Raw genomic sequence first — 26,326 nt, 5'->3', positions numbered from 1 at the left:
AGAAAAAAAAATCTACTTAAAAACACTGTATCTTTCTTCACAGATTAAGCATATATACTGCAAACTAAAAATACTGGTTTTACACTAATGTCTTACTGTGACACACGCTTTCACATGAGTCTTAATGCTTTGTTACCCTGTTAAAAGATGTTAGTCCTTTGATGGTTTTCTCCAATATCCTGGGAGTTAAGCGTGTTTCAGAGATGTTCTCTAATATGTGCAGTTTAAGATACTAGCAAGAAAACATTCTTTATCCCAGGACGGGGACCATGGGCCTATACTTAATTCCTCTTTAGTACCTACGGATATTTCAAGAACTAAAAGCAACTACTGCAAAAGAGAATTCTAAAATTTTAAGCCCTGAAACTTGGCTGGAAAGAGTGAATAATCAAGCCCAGCAGAATGCAGAAGAGATAGCTTAGCTGAAATTCTCATTCCACTGAAGCTGATGGCAAAATGTTAGTGTTTTCATTGATGCCAGGCTTTTATCCTTTAAAGAGGTTAGCACAGCCCTCTTACACTTGCCACAAGTGGAATCCTGTTACCCCACAAGCAGGAGTTTGTTACCTTTGTCAAGTAATCATTATGGTCATAGCAAGACAGTTTTGATTAGGTCAGCCTACCCACAAACTGTCAGATACTTCTGTTGAGGAACACATGGATTAATTACATTATTACACTCTTGCAAAAAAGAACAGGAAATGGCCCTAGGCTCAAGTTATTTATTAACATATCTGAATATCTGGTTATTAAAAGACTTGGTTATTTAGATGTTTTTTTTCTTTCCCCAAAAAAGGGACAACTATACACTTCAGATTAATCCTAATTCAGGTCTTTGTAACGAAGATCACCTGTCGTATTTCACATTTATTGGGCGGGTTGCCGGTCTAGCAGTATATCACGGGAAACTATTGGATGGTGAGTTATTACACTTTATGGCTATGCTACGGTTACTGGATTTTTATTAAATAAATCACTTCAATAATTCATATGCTTTAGAGTGTAGTATTTATGGAGACAAAGTCTGAGAGAAAGTAATGGAACTGGAACTGCTGAAAACTGCATTCCCGATGCGAATGGCAATTAAAAAATCATAGTGTCTTACTAAACAAATACATTTCATATAAAGTTTTGCTCCTTTCTCCATTTGTGTTGGAACTGCAGAATCAGCATTGCTAAATAATCACTATCCCTAAAGGAAAATCACTAAATTTATATCAGCCATTTCCATGCAAACCTGCAGCCAAAGCAGTTGTATGGATGTCAATTGCAGCATATTTTGACCTGTAAAATTATTACTGAATGATTTAATGAGAAAATATGATTTCTGCCAAACTCTGAAATCCCACAGTAAGCAAGCAAGGAAACGTTATAAACTGACCAAATTTTATTTAGCAGTAGCGCAGCACATTAGAAGAGGAAGCTCGCTGTCCTGTTTTTCTAGCATATCCTTTGAGAGAAGAATGACGGTTTTAAATGGATTAGAGTAACTTGAGCTCAATTCCCCGTCTTTTGTGTCTCTCTACCATTAATGGTAGAGAGGTGTTTGGTAGGTTATAGTGTTTAATGGCATAATTTTTGTAATTGAAAAATTGGCATTTCTGTGCCTAAACAAAAATGAGCCTGCTGTATTAACTTAAGCAGTTACAGCACTGTTAGTTCCAAGAGGTTTCTTTCTTGCTGGCACACTAGGAAATATCATGGTGTGTTATTCTTGAGTAGTTGTAGCTTTATGTAAGGTGAAAATGCAGAACAGTGGAGATAACACTCTTCCCTTTCTTTTAGGCTTCTTCATCAGACCTTTTTACAAGATGATGCTGGGGAAACCAATAACTCTGAAGGACATGGAGTCAGTGGTAAGATAACATGTAAACTGTATCAGCGTTAGTAATTATGTATTTTTTTCTTCTGGGGAAATTTATGAGAGCTATTAATTCCAGTAAACAGCACGGTGGAAAACACAAGGTCATAGTTGCAGCAACTTTAGAAAGATATGTATGTACTTGTTTTTTAATAAAACACATTTTCCCTGCTAGGACAACAGTTTCAGTACCAGTGCACTAACAGTGGTGAAAGAGACAAGGGAGAAGAGACATGAATAGGCCAGTAACGAATGCAACATAAGATGTCTAATTAATTGTCCTTTCAGATTTGCCACTGGATCAGCTTTCTCCATGTTACAAGGAGCACCACCAACAAGCCCTACAGCTTTCCTGTCATGCTGTGGAGCAGCAGGAGGGGGATACAAGGGCTTAGTGCTGACCTGGCAACACAGGAAGTTGCCCACAGTGTTGGAAGGAGGAAGGGTTGCCAAATTATACACAGTTTTCTCTGAAATATACTTAATGACTGCAGCACAACTTATGCCCTTATATCCATTTTGGTTTTGTTCCCTGCACTTCCTCTACTTTCACACCTTCAGCATTAATTGCAATCAAGTAGTTCTGTGCTTGGCACTCCCTGGGAGAAAACCAAATTGTTTTACAAGTTGGTAACTTTGTATTGTAAAATGAAGGACAACAGTAAATAGGATCCCGCACATGCCCAATCTAGACATGTAGTGTACCAGTATTGAAACACAGTACATTTCAGATACGTACAATAGCTAAATACAAATGGTTTCCATTAAGTTAGCAGGATGATACTTGTTTTTGTCTTTTTAGCCTTTTGAGGTCTGTCCAGTTTTTCCACTGCTATGGGCTTTGGAGAACCTTGGAGCTGTTACTTTTCCCCTTTCTAATGTCTTCCTCTGTTACCCATTATACAGAATAGTTTATCTGGATAAGACTGCTCCAGGTTGCCTCTGTAGGGGCAGGACTTGCTTGTGAGCCTGGCCATTCACATCCTGCACTTTCCTAAGACTGTCTTCAGCAGCAAGGTCAGTTGACTCAAGCCCAGCACAGAGGCAGAATTACAGAAGAGGAGATGACTTGAGCTCAAGTACAAGCTTAAAATGAAGCTCATGAGATACATATCCAGAAGGATCTTAAAAGGAAGTTCAGGGTCTTGTATTCTTACAAGTAGTTGGGAAACCTTTTCCTCTTATTCTTAGGTCTGCAATAGCTGTCCTTGGCATTGTCAAAAGTATACTTGGTATAAGAATAAAACACAGTTTATTGTTGTTAATGTTTTAGAGTTTTACACATTCTCAGTTACTGACATAAAAGCTGGTTCAACTGCTTAATCTCTCCTCCAGCTCCCACTATATCATAGTCACCAAACTTTGGCAGGTCATTCTTCTCTTGAAGCATACATGAATAAATAATGTTTTAACTTCATTTTGAAATTAATTTTTAGGGCTCTCTTGCTTGGAAGTATTTAATGATAGCTACACATACTTTTTTTTTCTTTTCTTTCTCTTTTTCTTTAATTATGAACTTAATAGATGATGAAGATACAGCTCTTTTAGGAAATTAGAGGGGTCTTTTATTCAGTAAATGCTAAGGCTTTTAATAATAACAATGCAATCAGTTACTGTATAATATATTATTGATGTAATGAAGTGGTATATAAATTGTGTTGAAAAGAATGTACAGTTTTATCAAGACGACATTTTCTAATCAGTTATTTCACACCACTATATACATATTTACCTAACAGATATGTAGACTCAATTTATTGTGTTGTATAATAATGCAATTAAAAGTCAATTAAGAAAAGTTACATAAATCTAAAAATATAACATCTAAGAAAAATGCATATGAATAAAATAATCCATCTCACCCTGCTTTACAGTAGCTGTGCAAATAAATGAGTTCTCATCTTTCTAGTCCCTTTGGAGTTCTAGTTTTAGATGGTTTTATTTGCTCATTTTAAAGTTAAACTGTACATTTAATGTTCACATTTTCAAACTTTTACTTTTTTTTATTTTATATATTTAATTATTGTTTAATTACAATCTGCTGTAGGATAGCGAATACTACAACTCTTTGAAGTGGATCCTGGAAAATGACCCTACAGAGTTGGATCTCATGTTTTGCATAGATGAGGAAAACTTTGGACAGGTATGTAAAGGTTATCCCCGAAGCCCATATTTCCATTTATTGGTTATTGCCACAAAGTAATTAAATACTGAGCACTATCTCATGGTTGTGAACTTGGTCAGGACTGTTGAATGTTAGTGATCAGTATAGGCAGACTATGAATATTAACGTCTCTTTCTTCCTGAACTAAGACTGGGGATGCCAAAGAAGGAAATTATGTTCTTGTCAGTGAGCAATTTGACATCTTTATGAAAAGCAGTACTTGAAGCTGAGTAAAATGCTTGCAATGAGGAGTAATAAAGGTGTTACACTGTCCATCTTAGAAAACAGTCTCAGCCAGAGAGTCTTCAGGGTTTTATAAGTGGAAGATGTTCTCAAAGAATAAAGTGGTAGAGTTATAATCAGTGAAGTGCTTTGTTTATGGTGTCTTTTATATAATGCAGGCAGGTAATACAACAAAAGGAAGCATGCCTATTTTAAAAAGGTTCACAATCTGTGGATTCTGTAACAGACTTTCTCCATTACAAATGAAAAATATTAGATACTTTTTTAACAATTGAGAAGTAAGTAGGTGAGAATATAATTCATCAGCTGAAGTCGTAACTCATTTTATCAGCAGAAGCTTTAACAACAGCTTGTGGTACAGTTTGTCTTGGATTTACAGTCAGTCTTTACAGAGAATCCTATTAAAACAAACTTCAGAGATCTGTATCAGCTTCTGGATGGAAATAACCTGGGTGCAGATAAATGTCTTGTACATAAGTATATGTGTTAAATTTAATTTGAGGACTTAAATCATGTGTTTATTTACATGATCTTGGAACTTACTTGCCTACCGTGATTGGTGAGGTTTTTTTATTTATCTAAAAGCTATGGAGCTGAACCATTTCGTAATGCATGCACACATGTAGTGACTAAAACATACTGGTTTTGTACAATATTGGGACTTAGTAATACCTACCTGTGTCTCTTAAATTAATTTGCTTATAGTCTTTTATGACCTCTTCTAGTGTCTTCGTTTAACTCTTAGACCTTGATATCTTGGCTCCAGGTACCACTGGTATTGTGGACCACCGAGCCTTTTTTGAAAGCTGACTTCAAAATTTCAAAACATGCACACAATGTACTGTCAAGAACATTCTGATCCACTTCTCAGTGCTTGTTACTTTTTTCCTGAAGCAACATACGGTTATTGGTTACATTGAAAATTAGGGAGAACATTAAAGCCACAGGATGAAAAGTTTTTGTAATACACTGGGTTGTTGGTTGGTAATTTTCATTATCTTCTGTTCTGTAAAGGTTTAGCTTCAACTTATTCATAGCCTTTCACTGCCAGCTTTCACTTCTGCTGGTAGAAGTTTGTTCTCTGACTCAAAGCATAAATCAACTTACTTGGAGGTACTTTCTGCTCTTCTCTGAACTCTTTAATACCTCAAATAGCTAATTCTGGCATTGTCAGCAAGATTGATTTTTGTTTAATTTACAGTAGATGCATCTGATTCCAGAAGAAAATAATACTGCTTCCATCGTACTGCTGGTGAGATGCAAAATTGGCATGGCAAATTTTATCAAAGAAAAGGCTGGATAAGCTCAGTAGTACAAGGATAGGGTATGCTGTAGTGAGGAGGACTTTATCTACCTAGAGATGGAAACATCAGTCCAAATGCATATAGGATGCTTTCCAGCAATTCAGAAGTTATGGCAAATATTGACTACATTGGCTTTTTCTGCATGTACCGCTGGCTGTTGCCAGCACTCTAGGGACTACTAGAAGTGAAGGGACCCTGACTCACTATTGTCACTTGTTTTGCCTCATCTGCTGCTAAACTACTGAAACTTTATAAAAGTGCCCTTGGGAACCTGAGTAGGAGATGATACTGCTTCCACCAGGACATTGTGTATGTGAGAGGGAGGTGTTTGCATTGCTGTAAGGTTCTGTGTTTATTTATACTTCATTTATCACCAAAAACTTTTCTGGAGTTAGAAAAAAAACAAGAAACCTCTAATAAATCTTATCTTCTTATTACCTTTCTTTAATTAATAACCAAAATACGGTTTCGGTAGTTCTCACAGGTCAGTAAGAATTACACAGTAGATATTTTCAACGTGTAAAAGATGGAGAGCTGTCTTCAAAATGCAGAGAAAGAAAAGGTCTGTATTTCTCCTAAGTTCTTAATGGCTCTGGAATACTATTTCTCATTTCTGAAAAACAATGTATCATCTGGTGGGCAGGAAGAAACAAGGACCAAGAAGCCTTCTGTTTGTGCCATCATGTCTGGGATCTTCATAACATTATCCTATTTAAATTTGACAGTATGGCAAAGCTTTTCCTTACTATTTCTGGACTGTCTTCTCTGGTCTTTATGGAACGAATAAACAAGTGTTTCAGAGGGGTGTAGGTTCCCTATTAATTACTTTTCTTTAATAGTATAGTTATCTTTTTTTTTCCTATACAGTAGTACGTATATTTATTCAAATAGACCTATTGTACTGGTTTTCTCCTTGTCAAAGTATTCAGTGTTAATCCAGTCCTGAAAGGAGCTTTCCAGCCTCCTCCTTTCACAGCTCCATTTATTAGCTAATGAATTTGCTGTCTTACTGTTACTCAGCCACAACATCCGATTTAATAATTAAGATTAGTAACAGCTTTAAAAAAAGGCTTGGTTGAATGTGGATGCAGAGAGTTGCGTCTTGGTTGCTTCCACTGGAACCATGCTTTTGAAGTGATGGAACAAGTTGACTGGAACAGAGTAACGACTTACAAGCAACAAAATACTTGACTTGCCTTCTCTCCTAGGGGAATGAAAAGCACTCCCAAGCACACATGCTTTACAAGTAATTAACACAAAGTAATCCAGTCTTGTGCCTATGCTGTGTGTAAACAGCAGGATCTGCAGTCAGAAAAATGCTTCTTCATAGCTGCAGCTATGGAGCATACAGCTTGGTAGCAATTTTGTGTGGCACTAACTGATAAAAGCTACCGACTTTTAGCTTTCATGGTACCTACCCATCATTAATTCTGTGAGTTCCTACTGATAAATCACCTTCTTCAGAAACAAATACATTATTTGGACTTGATGTAGTTTCTTGTGAACTGTAATGAATTTTTTTCAATCTTATACTCCACAGTGACACCATCCTTAGCAAATTTGTGCTTAACCATTTCTGCAATCTGTTTTTCTACTTTGCTTTTTTGGCCTTTTTATGAAACAGTTTCTCTGTGGATTTTAAGTAATCATTTTTTTTCAAGCATATTGAAAAATTATAAGGTATTTTTCTACCCTTATTAAAATGGAATATATGTTTTCTTTACCCAAATGAACCTGCTGTTCAGGACTAAAAGTTTGCTTTGGAATGGTTTGGTCACTTGCTAATGAATATGGTCAAGAATTCAGTCTTATAAGTGATCATAGACTAATTTGTTCCTAATGATGCCATCTTTAAATGTGGAATGTTTCGATGTCTCATTAGCTATTACAGCATAGTAATTTTCTGATACTACTTGTCAAATGCTGCTCAAGGAGACTGGATTTTGTAAGAAATGTGTCCGGAAATAATGTCATGTTGTGTTGTGTTTTGTTTTTCTTTTGAAATACAGACATATCAAGTCGACCTGAAGCCAAATGGCTCAGAAATCATGGTAACAAATGAAAACAAAAGGGAATACATTGAGTACGTATACATTTATGGAATTTATCCTAAGTGTAAGAAAGCACAGTTGTACTTGTCTTAGAACTTACCCTACTGCGATTACTGTATTTGTACTGCACTAGAACATCAGAGATCCTTTTAAAAGAAAATCTTATTGTTAACGTTGTTTATACCCTAATCCTTAGAAAGTTTGAATTTTAGCCTTTAGTGTTCTATGAGTTACACTAATCAGGGGAGTCTGTGATGTAATAGGAGACTATTTTCTTGATGGGTAGGCACGAGGAACATTCAAGAAGGGATAGGATTGCTCTGAATGACAGACATCTGCATCTAAATTACTCGGTGAAAGGAAATGGCACGTCTTGGATGCAGTACTTACTTACTATGTTAAAGTCAACATACCAATTTTGCCCAGTTTCATGCCTGCTTATGTCTGTTGCCCAAGTGCCTAGAGTAACTAGCTCTGCTTTGTAGATCTCTAAAGCAGTGATGAATTTCCACCCCAGTGAACTGCTAGGTCACAGAATAGAGATGAGTGCAGATCTGAACACTAAACTGATCTAGAAAAAAAGAATGAAAGTTCATATTTGCTTGCCATTGTGGTCTTCGTTCAAGGAAGAACTCAGGAACTCTGTAAATGTTTAAGTATTCCTCTAAGAGGAGAACTTTGTACTTGTTTATCTTATTTGACGTGTCTTATGGTGATTTGGCCGTAATGGTGGAACAATATGAAATTTCTGCCTTTTTTTTCCTTCCAGTTTTTAGATGAAAAATATTAGACATCATAAACATTCTTTTATCTCCATCATAGTGCAGAAATTAAAAGCTCTTTGAAAATGTGTGGGCCAAAATTCAGAACCGCATTAGGTTTACATCTAGATACTCTTTCATAGCTAGTCACAGTATTTTTATAACTTCAGAGTCGATACTTGTATGCTTCCATTTGGAAATGATTAATGCAACTTAAAATTTTTCAAACATTTTTCCCCAGAATTCAATTATGATAGAAGTATTCTAGTTGTTATACTTTAAACAAAACAAACAAAAAAAAAAACCAAAAAAAAACCCCACAAAACTGCAGGCATAGTCACAAATGTAATTTTATTTTTGCCTCTGTGTCTTAACATCCAAATGGTGCATTCTCAAGCATATGTAGTGCTTATGGGATATCATGTAGATAATGAAGAATCATTGTCTAATAGAAAATCTGGTGGTTTGCATCATTTTATTATGTAATGCTTATTGCAGAAAAGAAGGAAAATAACAGGTAAACTGACTAAATAGGCGCTACTTAAAAATCAATATTATTTCTCTATGAGAAAATCACACTGGGAATTTTCTAGTGACTGTCAAATGAACAATATCCAGTGCTGTAACACCTTCTTTGAAAATTCAGTTTACGTAACATTGGCCAATACAAAGAAAATTAAATTGACTGCTTGGTTTTCCTGAAATCCCCACATAGGAAATATGCTTCTCCAACATCTGGCTCAAAGCACCCAAGTTAAAGTGAGCCAGAAGGTGCTCTCCAGTGTGGCCATCAGCCCGTTATCCTCCCCTGCTAGTAACACAGACCAGGTCCATGATTTCAGTACCAGTGTTGCTATCAAAAATTGGCCAAATCTTAAAATATGTTTTTTAAGTTTTCTCAGTTTTTCTGCCTACCAGAATGTATAATAAGTTCAACTATACTTGCTGGTATTTTTAATTAGTGCCTCTTCAAAGGTGAGAAAACATTATAATTGCTATATTCATGCAAATGAGGAATGAAACATGCTTCAGTAGGAAAGGAACTGGATTTCTAAAGCATTATTCTAGAATCTGTGAGGTATTTATGCTGTAGGTGGTTAGCATTGAAATACAAGCCTTTTTTTTTCATATTGCAGGTTTTATTCCTCTATTTATAGGCAGGCTGTTATATGTAATTACATCTATCCTCAAATTCTGTGGACTTTGTGGGGAATTGTTAATTACTCAGAGTTCTGGAAGAATAAAATGTCTGGTCATTTAGGTACCTAATACTAACAGTAAATACCTCATCCGGAGTCTGGATTACAGCTTCATTTAGAAAGAAATAAAGCATAGTACAGAATTTGCAGGCTGTTTCAGTCCACAGGCAAGCCTTTTTGCCGTGTCATCCTTGAGATAATCTCCATAGGGGTAGAAAGGTTAATATCAGATGACATGACAGTGTTACATTAAAAAATTCTTAGTGTTGTAGAAAAGTCATAGCTGTAAAAAGATGGAAATGTATGTGTAGAGTTCATGTTGCATGCTAAAGTGAAAATACTTGCATTATAGCTTGTTCATAGTCACTGGTTTTTTTCAACAATTCAGTCAGTCACACAAGATAAATTTGAACAATTAATAAAAAGCTGCTCAGTTTCCTTAACATCAGAGTGTGGTTGGGAGGTCGCTGAAACTATTATGTTGCTAAAATCTCTGAACACTTAATTTGCAGTCTTCTAATGCGTGTGCTTACCTGTTTTTGTTTATCCACTATAGCCTGGTCATCCAGTGGAGGTTTGTGAACAGAGTTCAAAAACAAATGAATGCTTTTTTGGAGGTAAGGTTCTTTAGCTGCTTTTTTTTCCCCAAAATATTTTTTTTTTAATGCAGACAACTTATACATCAGTGTCTGTATTAAGGGAGCGGGGAGCTTTGCATAACCGCACCAGTTGTGGAATGCTTATGTTTTATAATTTTACAGTTTTACCTTGTATACAAATATATAATCTTTCCCTTATGAGAATAAGGTCATTCTCTTTGAAGCTTGAAATAATTTTGTGATTAATTTTCTAAATTAGAGTCTCGTACTTCAGCAACCATGTATTTCATTTTCAAAACACTTCTTCATCCTCTGTCATTTATTTAGGTTCCCAGAAGCCAAAGTTCCTGCTAGATAAAAATTTAATTTTACATGGTATGAGAATTTCAACTTTACTTTGCTTTCTTTTAGGGATTCACAGAACTTCTTCCCATTGATCTGATTAAAATTTTTGATGAAAATGAACTAGAGGTGAGTTTGTTTAATTGACATCCAGAGACAACAGATCAGCAATGCTCATCACAAAATGATGCATTATGTCCTAGGCTCATCAGTCATCACTTACTCATCGTAAGTGAATTTGCAGACAAAGATGCTTTGCTTATAGTGGGAAATGAGATTTTTCTCCCTAATTAATAAACCTATTGATCACATAAAAGCACAAAAAATTGTAATTATCCAGTGAGGTGGTTGAGTATGTGCATATAAAAGCCTGTAAGTAGCTTACTGAATTAATGCCATTATGCCTATACCGGTCATATTTTGAGCAAAATGCCATAAAAGACGCTGTCCCACGAAGCACACATATGTCAGTGTACAGTGCTTCTGAAGTAAAATGAAATATTCTTTGAGAATTCTCCTGAAGCTCCAACTCTCCTTTATATTTGCACTGTTTTGCTGTTTAAAAGGTCAGACAACAGAGGGAAGGCGTAACCTTGTTTTTCTGATAAAGTGTACAGGATAACAAAATGCCATCTTCGATTAACACTGTAACAATTTATTTCCATATGCAGTTACTGATGTGTGGCCTTGGCGATGTTGATGTTAATGACTGGAGGCAACATACAATCTACAAAAATGGTTACTGCCCAAATCATCCCGTTATCCAGTGGTTCTGGAAGGTACTACTGGTTTACCACATTTGGCTTCTCTGGCTGTTTTTTAAAAGTGAAAGTTCCTGTATTGTTTTGTGGAGTCTGTTATGGAATCTTTTTTCTTCATGAAAACTGCTGAAGAACATCTCTGTATGTTGGAAATGACAGCTGAGACTACACTAGAAATAGACCCAAGATAGGAAGTCAGATCTTTGAAGTGTCTTGCTGTATTTGTGAAGTAAAATACTTTTATGAAAAGTTTATGTCCCCAGAAAAACTACTTTTCCCCATAATAACCTTAGATTTTTCAAAGGGGTGTCTGTTTTTTCTTAAAAATACAGGAACCTTACAGCTTCGTGCATGCACTTCGAAGTTTGTTGCTGGGTTTCTTACATCATTTTCATGACCAGGGGTGGTATGCATGAAGACTATGTACTTGTATCAGTCCAAAAGGCTTGGCTCTGAGGTCCTGCTGCAGTGCAATGCTGATGGGATTTTCTGTGAACCCTTGCAGTCTCTTTCTCTGGTCTTCAAGGCTTTTCTGTCATCTCTGTCCCTCTCGGGCACATGTAAAAGTGCAGTGTGCCTGTGGGGCCCTGACCCTGCCGAAGGGCGATCCACCTCACATCATGCAGGGGAACAGTATGTGCTGCTGCCAGAGCAGTGTCTCCTCACTGTGGCCTGGTGGCAGCGGGAAGAGGATGCTCCTTATTTAACCAGAGAAAACCTGCTATGTGACCTTACCACATCCCTGACAGTTACATGTCTATTATAGTCTAACAAACATAAATAGATCATTTTACTCAGGTTTTTTTTTGTTTTTTAACAATGACATCTGCAGCTGTGAAAGTGAAAAGAGAGTGACCGTGTATGTTTGTCAATAGGCTGTTTTACTGATGGATGCTGAAAAACGGATTCGATTACTGCAGTTTGTTACTGGGACGTCACGCGTGCCTATGAATGGATTTGCTGAACTTTATGGTGAGCTTCCTTTCAACTGCCCACCGACTATGCTCACCAATAGAATGGCTGCACAGACCCCTTCCGAACATGAACAAGAAAACCTGGGCATGACTGAAATTTAATCATAAGCCAACCTTTGACCCCCACGTAAGAATTCTCTCCTGGATGCCAAGGGCACTGGAGAATTTGGGGGGCACACTGAGGAGGAGTAAAGTTTTGTATGCCATGGTTGTTACATAGATGCTCTTCTAGCTCCCACAGAAAAAAATTTTGCTTGTCAGCCGGAATAATTTTCATGTCATATGAAGAGGAGGAGAATGCATGTTTAACCAAGCACTTTAATTCTTAAATGTTAATGTCTGAGCTTACTTCTTTTGCATTACATATACTCTACACCAAGGTAGTTAGATAAACTTAACAAGCTAAGTGGGCTTGGAAATTAATAACCATATTCTTATTTGCTTTAATGCAGTTTTAATTAAGAGAGTTTGTACCAGGTATTTTGTAGCAGTTGAAAATTCTAGCCTACAATTTATGCAAACATTTAAGTTAAAAATAATATTTAGCTACTCTCTGTAGTGTCCAGCAATTTATATTTCATATGATTTTCATTTCCAACTAGGTTCAAATGGTCCTCAGCTGTTTACAATAGAGCAATGGGGAAGTCCTGATAAACTGCCCAGAGCTCACACATGGTAAGTCATAAAAGCATAATATTATATAGCTTTTTCTGTATTGTATTGTTATACTGCCAAGAAAGGGGGGAACTGATGACCCTGCTTCTCTCTAACATATTTTAGCTCTTGATCATACAGCTTTTTATAAAATGGGATACTCTGAAACCTACACATATGTGTGTGTAGGTGTGCATTTACAAGGGGAAGAACAGTTGGTGATTATCTGCTGACACACAGCTGCAGAAGGTAACATGCAGAATTCCAGGAGGTAGCAGGGCTCAACACCAGCACTGTGCCATTGCTTCTTACAGTTCCTAAACAATGCTTGTTTTGCCTTCTCATGGACATGTGAAAGGCTGCGTTAATACACTAAGTAGGTGTAGGTGTTCTGCAATAAATGCAGGTGAATGAATACAAAATAAACTCTGACCATCATAGCCTGATAAAGATTTTTTAATGCTATTTTACTGTATTCCAAGTAACCCTTTCAACTTAGGCCTCCTCTTCTAGTAACTGCTTGCCTGTTAAAACATGTGTTAGAGAGAAGAGATAGCTTTTCCCCACTTTATTTTATACTACATTTGAAGGAATTGCTACCCATACATACAAAATGTTAACTATCATAGCTGAAGCTGTATAGTAGCCTGCAAATTGCTTTAAGCACTGGCCAGTTAAACTGATGTTCTGACAAAATGGAATAAATTAGAATCCCTTCTGCTAGACTTTTCCCCGTATCAAATACATAAGAATCTGTTTATGTGAGGTGCTTGCAACACAATCCAGATCAGAGCACATGAAGCACAGCACAGAAAGTGTACTTACTGTATGTTTAATGTTGTGCTGAATTTGGGAGTAGGATCCTCAGTGCCTGCAAAGATCCCCAGGATCTTACAAATTGTCATCACATCTGTCTCACTGGCTGAGCATCCTGTTCAGGCTGCAGTCCCTTCCACCTCAAATGCCTAATGGTTTCCCAGTGCCTTTCACATTGGGAAGACTTTCTAATCCCCCCCCAGTTTCCTAGGAAACAGACAAACAGACATGACAGGTAAGGATACACAGTCACAGAGCCATCCAGTGACTCACAGATAGTACTGCAGAGTAGTGGCAAAGGCAGGCTGGGAGCAGCTATCTGTTTTGTGGTTCCTGTCAAAACTGGGATTGGGAAAAACAGCAAGAGGAATTGCATCTTATGCTTTAGTTATTTTTCTATGAATGTTAAAACATAGGCTCTGTTCTGTCAGTCTGAAGGCCTTAAAAAATACCAGATAGGCAATAAACTGAGAGAGACTGTTAAAAAGGGTAACAGGAATTTTAACAGGGCATACTAGGAAGAAAAATAGTGCCTCACCTTGTAAGGCTAATACTATTCATTGCCTTCTTTTATGTGTCTTAGGCATTTATCACCTCGTCCTCCTTCCTTCTGGAAAACTAAGGAATTGAAGGATATCCATGCATTTTAAAATCAAGACTATCATTTGTACAAATAGGGGTTGATGCTTTTTTTTTTTTTCTTTCCTTGGTGCTGTGATTTTATTTCAGCTATCACCTCACTAAGCTGTACCACACTGCCAGCAGCTTTTACTCTTACCATCAATTTCCCTTTCTCATTCTCCATTTTATTTTTCTTTGTCCTAGTAAGTGGGTATAATGGAACTACAGAAAGTCTGATGTAACAAAACATAGCCATAGAAAGCCATGCTACTTAAAGGCCATAAATTGTTGGACAGTTCACTAAAAATGTGAGATCATAAGCTGACTTGATTTAGTCCTAATTTATAGAATTTGCAAATGTTGAAAGCATTCAATACAAATCCTTGTCTTGCTCTGTTGCATATCAAGAATATGGCTTTAAGGTAACTAACTTAAATTGTGCTGTATAGGAAAACTAATTTTTAGAACATTAGTAGAGAATGGTGATCTTTCCATAAAAATAATCATTCTATAGAATGAAAAGTTTTCTTTAAAAAGGAAAAAAACAACAACAGAATCCCAAACGCATTCCAAAGTCAACCCAGCCTCTTTACGTTTCAATTATCTGTTAGATTTTACAGGACCTTTTCAAGACCTTCTTTTGGATGTTTTTTATTCTTCTTTGTTTCCCCCAGAGGGTACAGAGTCTGTCCTATAAATTCAGAACATCTTTGCTGAATCTTAGGAAACCAGCCTTTCAACAAAGATGCAATATTTTCAATCAACTAAATATGGGGGTGGGGGCTGTTGGCTTTTTTCATTTCTTAAGTGGTTTTTAACAACTTCCCAATTTTATTTCTGAAAACTCACTTTGGTCCAGGCAGGGTTGGTTTCAGATGCTACCTGCAGGGAACACAAGCATTAATTAGGTTTGCAAAGGACACTGCAGAGATCACCCCCATTTGGACAGTAAGATATATTCTCTGTTAATGCCCCCCCAAATTATTTAACGTTTTCTGTTTCTTTAAAGTTATCTGTATTTTTCAATGGATTATTAAATGATTCTTTTCCTTCTAAATTTCAGCTTTAATCGCCTAGATTTACCTCTTTATGAATCTTTTGAAGATTTGCGAGAGAAGCTCCTTATGGCAGTTGAAAATGCTCAAGGATTTGAAGGAGTGGATTAAAATGTCAACTTCTCCCCCCCACCCCCTTCAAGCAAGTTCTGCTTGCACTTTTGCATTTGCCTAATGGACTCTGAGGGACTATGGCAGAACAGTTGCACAGCGTTGGTTCATGGAGCAAACCCTTCGACAGTGCAGTTGCCTGAATCCACAAGTTTGAACTGTAATCTGTGGGTGGCTTTTCTGATGTTTCCACAGCAGATTACCAACTGCTTAACATGAACTCTGATCACATTTCAGCAGGACTTACTCTATTTATGTTGTGCCTCTGTAGGCAAAGCCCTTAATAAATATTTTACATAATTTCTAATGACAATGAATGGAATTAATCATTTTACAGGTATAGTATTACAACTCATGTTTACTTTTTAATTGATTTAGACATTTTCAGATTTTATTTCATTACAATTAAATATCATATACTTGGAAAAATGAGCATTTTTCTTAATTTCATACCAGACTTGATGCCAGTGTCATTTTTTCAAAGCACATTTTGAGGCTTGTGTTCCCAAACCATTAAGGAAGTAGGAGAAAGCTATGTTGGAAATTTTCTCTATAGGGGCTATATATATTGAGAGCAACTCTTTTCATTGAGCACATAAATATTTTTCTGTATCCAGAAGTACAGACTGGATGTTGGATTTTTGTATAAATATTAGAATAGTTACAAGTCAAGGGAGAATCATAACATAGCATGCCAAATCTCATGTTCAGTTAAGAAATTGCCTCATTATTGGTAATACTTACATGTACTATAAAGTATTTTGGGGTAGGGTTGGCATTAATCATTTTAGGAAAGTATGCTTAACCCTGTCATTATCTTTGTATAGTGATTCTTTTATTATCCTTTCCTCTCTACTGTTTGTGATGGAGGCATTTTGAATGAAACCTGGCACTATGTGATTTGGCACTATGGAAAACAGATCTGGTTTGTCTCCTATTTGTATGCATTTGCTAATGATATCTAAATAACAATGGGTTTTTTGTTTGTTTCTAACTGCACCAACTCTAAAGGCACTTTATGTAACACATGGAAGTCATATCTGTTTTTTTATCATAAACATTAATGTGATTATATTCCTTCTCACTGCACATGTCTTTCTGGTGCAATATCTATCAATTGTGAATTTGGCTGCTGCTAATGTATAAAAGAAAAAAAACCACAGATGTAGAGCTGAGCCTGCAGACACGTTCCTCAGCAATTGTTTTTGTGATTTATTTTTTACTTAATCACAAAGATTTATTTAATATACACTGCTATCTAACCAATTTTGTTACCTATGACATGTTGCATGCTTAAACTATAATGTCTGAGTTGCATCTCTTTTGTGACGGATTAAAAGTGAAAGATTTGTATGTGATCCACTGAAGTTAAATGGTTGCAATATACCAGAGTAGGTTTGAGGGTATGGCTTCAGCAATTTAACATTCAGTGATGTAAGTTCTGCCCACGTACTTATGTAGAGGTAGGCTTTTTCCCCAAGAACCCATTTAATGCTTATGAAGGAAGATGATCACACCACATGCCAAAACAAAAAAGTTTCAACTCCTTGCCAACAGCTTTTTTAGCCCTGCCTGTACCCCCTCCCCAGCACCCATGGGCAAGTACAATCTGTGTCTGAGAATGTGCAGCTATACTGCAGACCCTTCAATACAGTGACAGTTCAGCTGAAAAGGCTACTGGAAAGAAGCCTTAATGCTAGTAACATGCAGCAAATGGTTGCACACCAGCAAAAGTTTGAAAAGCTAACAGATGCATGAGGAAGGTTATTTTTATTATTTGAATGCAGGTTAAGATTCATTTGCTATTAAATATGTTTCCTGACATTCCTTTCTGACCTTTTACGTTGATGAGCGAGCTTGAACATGCAAAAGCAGACTGCATCGGAGTGGCTAGAGAAACACTATACTGCCCGTTTAGCTGCGGTAAGGAGCATGGGGAAGGTGGAGAGAATGAGGTAAATGCAGGTATTTCCACTGGCCTTCTGTATGTTCAGCACAGTTGGTTATAACATGGATGCCTTTGAGGGAAGGAGTCATATGCCAAAATTTGTTTTATTTCTGTCTTAACCTGGAGGATTTTTGGTGTGGTTGGAGGCTCCGTTCATGTCCAATACCATGTATCAGAACCTTAAGAATTCCCAAGACATTTTTTGGTTGTGAAACTGAAATGTAATCTCATGTACAGATGAAGGCTGTAACCTAGCAGTAGTGCAGCTGAGGTAGCACCAGAAGTCAGGCTGTGTTTAAGAATCTGCCATTTTTCTTGTGATATTGTTCTGGTCCCTCCCCTCACCCTCAGCTTCTACAACAGGTTTACTAATACTTACCTACAAAGCCCTTTCAGCTATATAGAATTACATAGTGACATCTGACTAGAAGGGAAATTTTTGTTGTTTGGATGATTATATTTTTTAAAAGAAAATTTAGAATTGCTTAGCTTAACATCTTTTCAGATCCACTTACCTCACAAACTGACAGACACTCCAAAAGCATTCACTAGGTATTAAAATAGTGAGGCAAATTCCACTGTATGAATTGTAATTAATGTGCATTTGGACTGTTGTGGTTTATTTGGGAGAAGGGGTTTTCGTTTTTAGGAAATAGTTCAATATGAAAAGCAAGCCTTTGACTGCCTCAAGGTTTGCCATTAGAGTGGCAGCTTTGAGTACAGCTCACCAAGAGACCTGTCCTAACTCAGGCAGCAGTGACAATAAGGCCCAACATGCATTTTCCCGATAGACTTGTACACCTTATGCTGAAATTTGTGCTATTCTGGCTTTCTTGCAATTAATGCAAATAGCTAAATAAATGCTCTTTTGTGCTTCTTGTGCCCTAGACACTGCAACCACAGCTCTCTCCTGCATTGCACACCTACCATCACTGTAGAGCCAATGCACAGCTGAGTTAGCTTTTGTCTGTCCAACACCCCATGAAGTTATTATTCCTAATAGCCAAGGTGAACATAACAATAAGCCAGCTCATTACTTTTTGTTTCCCAAAGTTAGCTATGCTATTGCAACCCAGCACTGTCTTGCCTTTACAGATGCACAACAGCTCCCTTCACTACAGAAGTGAAACTGTCAGGGTCCATAAGTAATCCAGAGTCAGTGCTCACAAATAAGCAAGACTCCTTGTAAGATGAGCTGAGGGGAATTGCTCAGCCCAGTCCCATTTCTGCACAAAGCTTTTATTTTGGGTATCAGAAGCCTTACTGTGAGCTAGAACTATCAGGCTGTTACTGACAGGCTTGGCATCATGGTCATTACAGGGACATAAGCTGTAAAACCCTGCTAAAATGCACTATACCCATGCAACTCAGATTTTATTATTGGCAGCTACATTGATGGCTAAACCTTGGGCAGATACACCCTCCTCATCAGCCAAAAAGTTAAGATCTTCTATGCTGTGACAAAACCCAGGAAGTTACCTTCAGTTTTGCAATGAACTATATGAGACCAAGTAAATGGCATTGTTAGCCGTAGAGGAAGTGGATTTTCTTCTGCAGGGCTCTTTTAACATAAAGCTGTAGTGCTGTTACCAAGACCCTAAGCTGGATTCCAGACTTTCCATCTAGGAGTCCGTCTGGAGCTCCTGAAGCTACATTTGAAGGAATCTTTCTAGGAAAAGAGGTAGCTAAATGTCATTTACTTAAAACATCTAAAACAAAGCAACTAACACTCCAATGGGACTTGTACCATAGTATTGTGCCTTTCTTAACACAGTACGCTCTTGTATATTGGCAGTTTGGCCCATTCACCACAAAATGGCCCAACAGTATTTTAAAAGGTTCTATCCAGCTACTTTTCTTGGTTAATAAATAGTAATCATAAAGGTGGTACGTAAACCATCACTTGTTCACTCTTAAGAAGCCTTAAGGCAAATAATTCATAAAAACTTCAGTCACAATACAGAATACGGAGTCTGCAGCTATCACCTCCTCTTCACATTAAGGCTTATAGATATGTGCCTTGTAAGGTTGTAGTTAATGTACACCATACTGATCACATCAACTCCCACTTGCTGCCCAGCTGCTGAAAACTGCTTTTTGTCTTTCAGTCCAAAAGTACAAAAAACCACAAACAACCACCACCAAAAACCCCAAACAACCACAAAACCCAAACCCAATTCTGTTACTACAAGATTTACCTTATTTCTGTCTCTCATGCTGACCTCTCTGAATTCTCTGTGAGTGCCACGCTAGCATGAGGATGCTGCTGTAAGTACTAACCAGGCAGCTAGAGCCTATCCTGCACCCAAAGGGACGCACTGCCATTGTTGTGTGCTCAGCCCGGTCAAGCTGGTAATCGTGACTGCAGCATGCAGCCGTAAGCTGTTCCTGATGCTTTGGGTGAAGCATTTTACGTGACACTAAAGGGCCAGGAATTGTGAAAACTAGGGAGCCAGGGAGGGGAAGCTGGATAGTTAGACTGCATTTTTAGGAGTTAAAAGTAAGTGATCATACCCATCTGATTGCAAGGGCTAATTATCAGTATGTATAGTAGGAAAAAAGGTAGATGTCCAGATAGGACATCTTAAAATGTACATTAATTTTCTTACCTTTTTAATAAAATCTTTTCCTTTTGTATGTAAAATTAAAACGACAAAGAAAAAACCCTACAGTCTTCACCCATCTGTTATGATGTTGCACTAAGAAGTAATACATATTTGAAATGCATGGGAAACATAAAACTGGAATCTAACCATATTAATGTTACATACTCATCAGGTCTGTCGTAGTGCACCTAGCACCCTGTTAGATACCATCACCACCAGTGCAAACCATATTTGGTGATGTGTCTGTCAATGCACACTTCTAACAATCTGTTTGTCCACATTTATCCTTCACTTACATGTTGGGTTTTTTTCCTTTTCTATACAATTTTCACATAGATCTTGCTTTTTTTTCTTCATTTTTTTTAATATGTAGCTGTAAAAACATACACAGTATGCATCCACATACAATAGTACATGTGTTGCATTTTTATACTGTAATCTGTTCTATTGGATTTAAAGAGGCTGGTGAGCCATCCATCTCCACTGCAGATTTATCACAACCATGCAATAGTGAATAGGTTATGATTCTCAAAACCCCAATGGAAAACTCCACAAGACTATGTTGCTATGTTCTGTGTTTGTGAACATAAATTTTAAATCAAATTTAAAACTGAGATTATTAATATTTCCAAACAGGCAAAAGTGTCAAACATTCCAGATTAAATTCACACTGTTTAATAATTATTTTTTTGTAAAATCAGTTCATACTAGAAGGCTATTCAAAATTATGCTAAACTACCTTAAAATTGATTTTAAAAGTACTACTTATAAATAATGCTCATTTTCACAATTAATACAGCTTTAAACTGTGGTTGGATTTGATACACTGTGGGGAAAGGATTTGTTTATGGACAAAAGTCATTTTTTTTCCAATTATTTTCTGAGGAGCAGTGAAAGAAATTGTAGTTTGTTTTCCTGACAGCAAAAACTCAATGTGAAAAAATGAAGTTGTTGTAATGAAATGATGCAACTTACTTAAATATTTAATAAAGAATTATGGAAGCTACAGCATTTTATACTTCAAATATATTTTTTGTCTAACTGAAGCTTTGTTTTGTTTTGTTAAAAAAAAATTGCCTTAAGGTCACAATTTGCAGGAAGGCTTTCACAACCTGGGATGTGGTAGGGGGAGCCTTAATGCAAGCACATCTGTATGTGATTTTTAAGTGATTGAACACACCATCCACATATTTCAGCTTCTGCAAAAGTGGTACCCATTCTTTTCCCCCATGATCCTCACTGCATTTATGAAACAGTAATGGGTATAATGTTTTCAGCTAAATAAGAATGTATCCCTGAGAGTTTACAGTGGATACTGGTCACTGGTGCACAACCACCTTCAGAAGGCATGATTCAAGGTAACTTTTCTCTATAAGGATTTGAGCAGTTAAGATACGGTTAGTGATTATGTGATGTTCTCTAAAGAAGTGTCATTAGATAAAATACAAAAATTGCACCCCTCCCAACTTCTTACTGGTATCTACTGTTCCATCATATTTCTAATAGAAGAAATTTAATACTCCATCAGACTTCCATGAGAAGTGCTGTTCTTGAATTGTCCAATTCTGCAGTGACCGTACAAAGCAGCACACTTACAAGCTTTTTCTGTTTAAGCCATACCTGAAATAAGTCTGAATGTTCTATCATTTTTATTACATATTTTCTATGTTTACAGCAGAATTTTCTGCAGCCCACAATAATGTATATACTACAAACAAAATACCTTACCTGCAACAAACTCAACAAAGTTCAGTTTAACAATGCAAGTCTATGCATTGGTAAATTTGTTTTGATTTCCAGTGTTACAGTTCCAACATTGTAGTAAGAACAACTTCTTATTAACAGCAGTGGAACTAATGTTGTCTTTTCTCTTCATCAGTGTGAATGCCTAACTTAAAAAACACAAAACAAAAACCAACAGCAACAAAAAACCCCAAACCTAAACAAAAACAAACAAAAAAACAACCCACAAGTTGTATTTCTAACTTAAGAGCTCACTTTAGGAATACAGTATATTCCTCCTCAGCTAATATCAGTACTTAAGAGAGTTGCATATGGACTAAATTATGTTAGTCTTAAATACAGAATTGGTATGTACCAAATTGTCTCCTGGCTTTTGAGCTTCACATGAAGTACAGCCTACATGCAACATTGATCTGACTTGCACTAATACACATCAAGGGTTGCGTAGCATACTCTTGCAGCTACCTTCAGCTGCAGTTTGCTGAAGAAAAAGAAAAAAAGGAAGAAAAACCCACACGCACCAACACACACCCCCCCCCCATTTGCTTAAGCAAGTATCCAGGCATGCAGGAACTGGAAGAGGAACAAGGGCAGCCAAGGTGACTCGGCAAAAAAGAAATCTCTTAGTAAGACCCAGAAACACCACCTGCCATCAGAAATACTGTTCAGCATATCAATAGGTGGGAATTCCTGTTACAAATCACATTACTAGGAGCTCACTAATGCTGCCATATGACTTCTTAAAGACACCAAACCACTAGATGACTCAGCCTATTAAGCTTTGCAACCAAGTTATTTTTGTGCATGTGCTTGATGTTGCGGTACATCATCTCAACTTGCAGCACGACTTATTCTGCTTTATTAGTTAATGCACCAGTCTCTTTACTGTTCATCTGTATGGACACCACAGAGCAGCAACTAATTTACTTTGTATAAACTTTGTGCCTATCTGTATTTTCCTCCCTTGGGCACTGGTTTCTGAAGGGCTGCCCATCTCCTCCCCTTTCTTCAAGTGTCCACCTCTTCCTAAGCTAGAGCAGCCAGGCAACACCTTTCAAAGTTAATTCTGTCAACTAATATTGCAGCCTCCCTTGTGCTGGAACTAACTCAGCTGTATCATTAATGTACACCTTTACATAAGCAAACATCTTTGCACTGTAAAGTGACAAACTCCGTGTAATGGTGAAACAGGAGCACTCTTCACAACAAAATATTAAAAAACAAACAAAACACACCTCGACATACATGTCTTCCAGTGATACCTACATGTATATTAATGTTTGGTATAGTTACATCCAGTAGGTTTCAAAAAACAAAAAACCCACACCACCCAAAATGCAACACACAGCAATTCCATGTGTGCTCCCAATTGGAAATGAAAAATAAATTGTGGCAAGGTAATGTTCAAAGTGGTTAAAGAACGTCTGTGCAAATCCTTACTATATGCCATTTATATATGGCTAGTAAGGTTTTGTTGCCCTTGAGAAACAAGCAAACAAAAAAACCCCATGTCAGTACATTCAAATCCCAAATCAATACCTATATATCAACAATACTTTGTAGTCACCCATAGGAGACACTGCAGTAACTATATTAGCCATGAATACATTCATATTTCCAGCCCTGAAACTTGGTTGCTTCCTACCCTGACATTTCATACCCCTGACAAGGGAAAAATTCTACACTATCCAAATTAATTCCTTTTCTGTTTTTAAGCTTGCTGTCATTAATAAAAGAACCATACCACATCAACTTAAAGGTCCAGCTGGACGAGTATCTGATTTACAGATTCTGCCAAAACAGCTTAGGAGTAGGGCAAATAGTAGTGCTTACAGCAAATGCACTTTCAAACATGAGTGATGTACAGCTCAAGGACCTACTACAGTGGTGATGGCTTCTTTTTCTTTGCACATAAATAGCCATATAATTTATATTTTTTTTAAATAAATAGTTTCCAGTGTAATGGGAAGTTGTACTATTTACAGCTGCTTGAGCAGTGTCCGTGATCACTTTCAGTGTGAAGGATTATCTCCCTTTGTTTTGAACCTTACACCTCTTATCGTTTACCTAACACACATTTATCCTTGTGTTCCTTAGACACCTCTACTCTGCTTGCTATCTCTATGTATATAGTCCAGAGGCCTCTGGTTTCCTTTGCTTGCCACAGCTTCCAATCCTGAAGGCTGTCAGAGCCACACTTCCTACAAACTCATGCAGATGTCAACACAGGCTTTTACTCACCTGTGCCTCACACAATGTCTCTCAAATAAGGGTTGACTATAGGCCCATGGCAAGAAAGCCTGACAGAAATTGCCTCTGGAGCTGGTTCCCTCATGTGCAAACTAATCCTAGCAGTGACTCAGGACCCAGCCGAGGGGAGACAAAGCCCACAAGAAGTACAGTCATATTTATGTCACTGGCAACAACATGAACAGCAAGTCCATCAACTCTGCGGGTTGGCAAAGAACTTCTGGTAACGTTTGGAATTGCCTACTGCAATTCTAGTGCAAAACAACTTCCAGGGTGTAGCTAGAGACAAAAAGGACACAGGAGTGCCAAAGACAGCATCAGGTACCCACTGCCAATATAGCATGAACTCTTTGTACCTTCTGCTTGGCTATACTTCATCTGCTCTGCAGAACGGCAAGGCAGGTAGACCTTGCAACCAGTATATGCTAATGCCCAGAAATTCATTACATATATTAGGACATTAATTAGGTAGGGATAACACAGTAGAGCAATTGTGCACGTGAGAATTACACTTATTGTTGATGACTTAGTTATAACTGTATTTAATGAGTATTTGGGCATTGAAAACCTACTGGCAGTTACAAAAGGCTGAAATGCCTTTAAACAAAAATCCGGCCCATACCCTCTTCTCACAGCCAACCTCTTCTCCGCTTCAGCAGTTTTCAGTATTTTAAATCCAACAGAATGACAAGCTGAATTTCATGCTTTTCTTTAATTCCAAGGTTGACTCTACATAAAACCCACTATCATTTACATTCCTACATAATACCATCACGAGAAAGGCACCCAGGGTTTGCTATGGCAACCCAACAGGAAACACTCCCATTTCAAACATCTCCAATACAAGGATCACAAAGATCCCTTGATGATTACCATCGATTATTTTCCCCAGCTTTTGATCAAGAGCCATGTTCAAATTCAATTTATTCTTGCTCAAATGCATCTGCTATTTTCACCCGACTTATTTTCTGCCATTTGCTGTGGGTGTTTCATTAGCTTGACAGATTAGACTCTTAAGTTTAAAGTGCAATACAATACAACCCTAAGATATATTCATTACAAATACACACTGTGCTAAATCTATTACCTTTTACACTGTCATATCTCAACCTTAGCAATACAAGTTTTTTACTTCAAATTTCAGTGTCTTCCTCTCTGATAATTCTCTATCAGCAGTGTATAAAAATGCAACCACTTTAAAATCTTATGCTGGTAGCTTATTTTTTCATTATCAGCAAGTTATACTATGACACCAAAGAAGCCACCTTACTAGCAGCTGGATTTTCCACAGACTAAGTCCAGATCCACTGGGGTATGCAGGTATCTAGTTCTTACTGAGATCTGATAGTTATCAACACTTGAACAGAAGGCAGACATGGTGGGTTTGCAGGTCTAAACATTCAGGAAGCTGAATACTTTCCAAAAAAAAATTACTGGATGATGTGTGGTGGCTGTTCAGTCAATTGCCATTGACTTAGAAACCAGGCTTCTTTGGCTTCAACTGAGTTAGGTCCCAGAAGTAGGACTCCGGGTATATAAAATAGGGAATGATAGATATTCACAGGGAGAGCAATTGGGTTAATCATTCAAGTTTAAGTTTAGTCTTTGCCCAGCTTTTAAACGCTCAGACCTGATAAAACTCAAATTATCCTTTGGTCCATCCTTTGATCAGAGGAGGTGATTCTCCCCCTCTACTCTCATGAGACCCCACCTGGAGCACTGCGTCCAGCTCTGGGGTCCCCAGTACAGGAAAGACATGGGCCTGTTAGAGCAGGTCCAGAGGAGGCCACAGAAATGATCCTGAGGTCTGGAACACCTCTCCTATGAGGAAAGGATGAGAGAGTTGGCGTTGTTCAGCCTGGAGAAGAGACAGCTCCAGGGAGACCTTCTTGCAGCCTTTCAATATATAAAGGGGGGTTCCAGAAAAGATGGAGAGGGACTTTTTACCAGGGCCTGTAGTGACAGGGACAAGGGGCAATGGTTTTAAACGGAAAGAGGGCAGGTTTGGATTGGACATAAGGAAGAAACGTTTTATGATGAGGGTGGTGAGGCACAGAACAACTTGCCCAGAGAGGTGGTAGATGCCCCAACCCTGGCAGTGCTCAAGGCCAGGTTGGATGGGATTTTAAGCAACCTGATCTAGTGGAAGGTGTCCCTGCCCATGGCAGGGGGGGTGGAACTAGATGATCTTTAAGGTCCCTTCCAACCCAAACCATTCTGTGAGTCTATGACTTGAATACAGTGAACTTGATCTTGTTGAATG

General features: G+C 37.5%; 2 protein-coding genes across 10 annotated transcripts in view; one reads left to right on the top strand and one right to left on the bottom strand.

Annotated features, from left to right (window-relative positions):
• The window catches only part of NEDD4L (NEDD4 like E3 ubiquitin protein ligase), a 193,107-nt gene extending 172,029 nt beyond the window's left edge, over positions 1 to 21,078 (top strand). For all 7 annotated transcript variants that reach the window (XM_075021351.1, XM_075021352.1, XM_075021353.1 and 4 more), the window contains 10 exons: positions 797 to 918; positions 1,786 to 1,856; positions 3,909 to 4,004; positions 7,582 to 7,655; positions 10,140 to 10,200; positions 10,594 to 10,653; positions 11,196 to 11,303; positions 12,161 to 12,257; positions 12,862 to 12,934; positions 15,414 to 21,078. In XM_075021351.1, coding sequence (XP_074877452.1) covers positions 797 to 918; positions 1,786 to 1,856; positions 3,909 to 4,004; positions 7,582 to 7,655; positions 10,140 to 10,200; positions 10,594 to 10,653; positions 11,196 to 11,303; positions 12,161 to 12,257; positions 12,862 to 12,934; positions 15,414 to 15,516 — 865 coding nt within the window. In that variant the 3' untranslated portion in view covers positions 15,517 to 21,078. The remainder of the gene's footprint in view (positions 1 to 796; positions 919 to 1,785; positions 1,857 to 3,908; positions 4,005 to 7,581; positions 7,656 to 10,139; positions 10,201 to 10,593; positions 10,654 to 11,195; positions 11,304 to 12,160; positions 12,258 to 12,861; positions 12,935 to 15,413) is intronic.
• The window catches only part of ALPK2 (alpha kinase 2), a 98,194-nt gene continuing 83,164 nt past the window's right edge, over positions 11,297 to 26,326 (bottom strand). For 2 of the 3 annotated variants that reach the window (XM_075021344.1, XM_075021343.1), the window contains 2 exons: positions 15,200 to 15,232; positions 13,419 to 13,936 (listed from right to left, as the gene is read on the bottom strand). In XM_075021344.1, the coding sequence (XP_074877445.1) occupies positions 15,222 to 15,232 (11 nt within the window). In that variant the 3' untranslated portion in view covers positions 13,419 to 13,936; positions 15,200 to 15,221. Of the gene's footprint in view, positions 11,456 to 13,418; positions 13,937 to 15,199; positions 15,233 to 26,326 lie in introns of those variants that run through there. The other variant, XR_012649094.1, reaches the window with a different exon arrangement.

The sequence above is a fragment of the Buteo buteo genome, chromosome Z (genome assembly GCF_964188355.1).
Source record: "Buteo buteo chromosome Z, bButBut1.hap1.1, whole genome shotgun sequence".
In the NCBI taxonomy this organism is placed as follows: Eukaryota; Metazoa; Chordata; class Aves; order Accipitriformes; family Accipitridae; genus Buteo; species Buteo buteo.
Note: the sequence above shows the minus strand (reverse complement) of the source record. Positions and strands in the feature narration are given on the sequence as shown.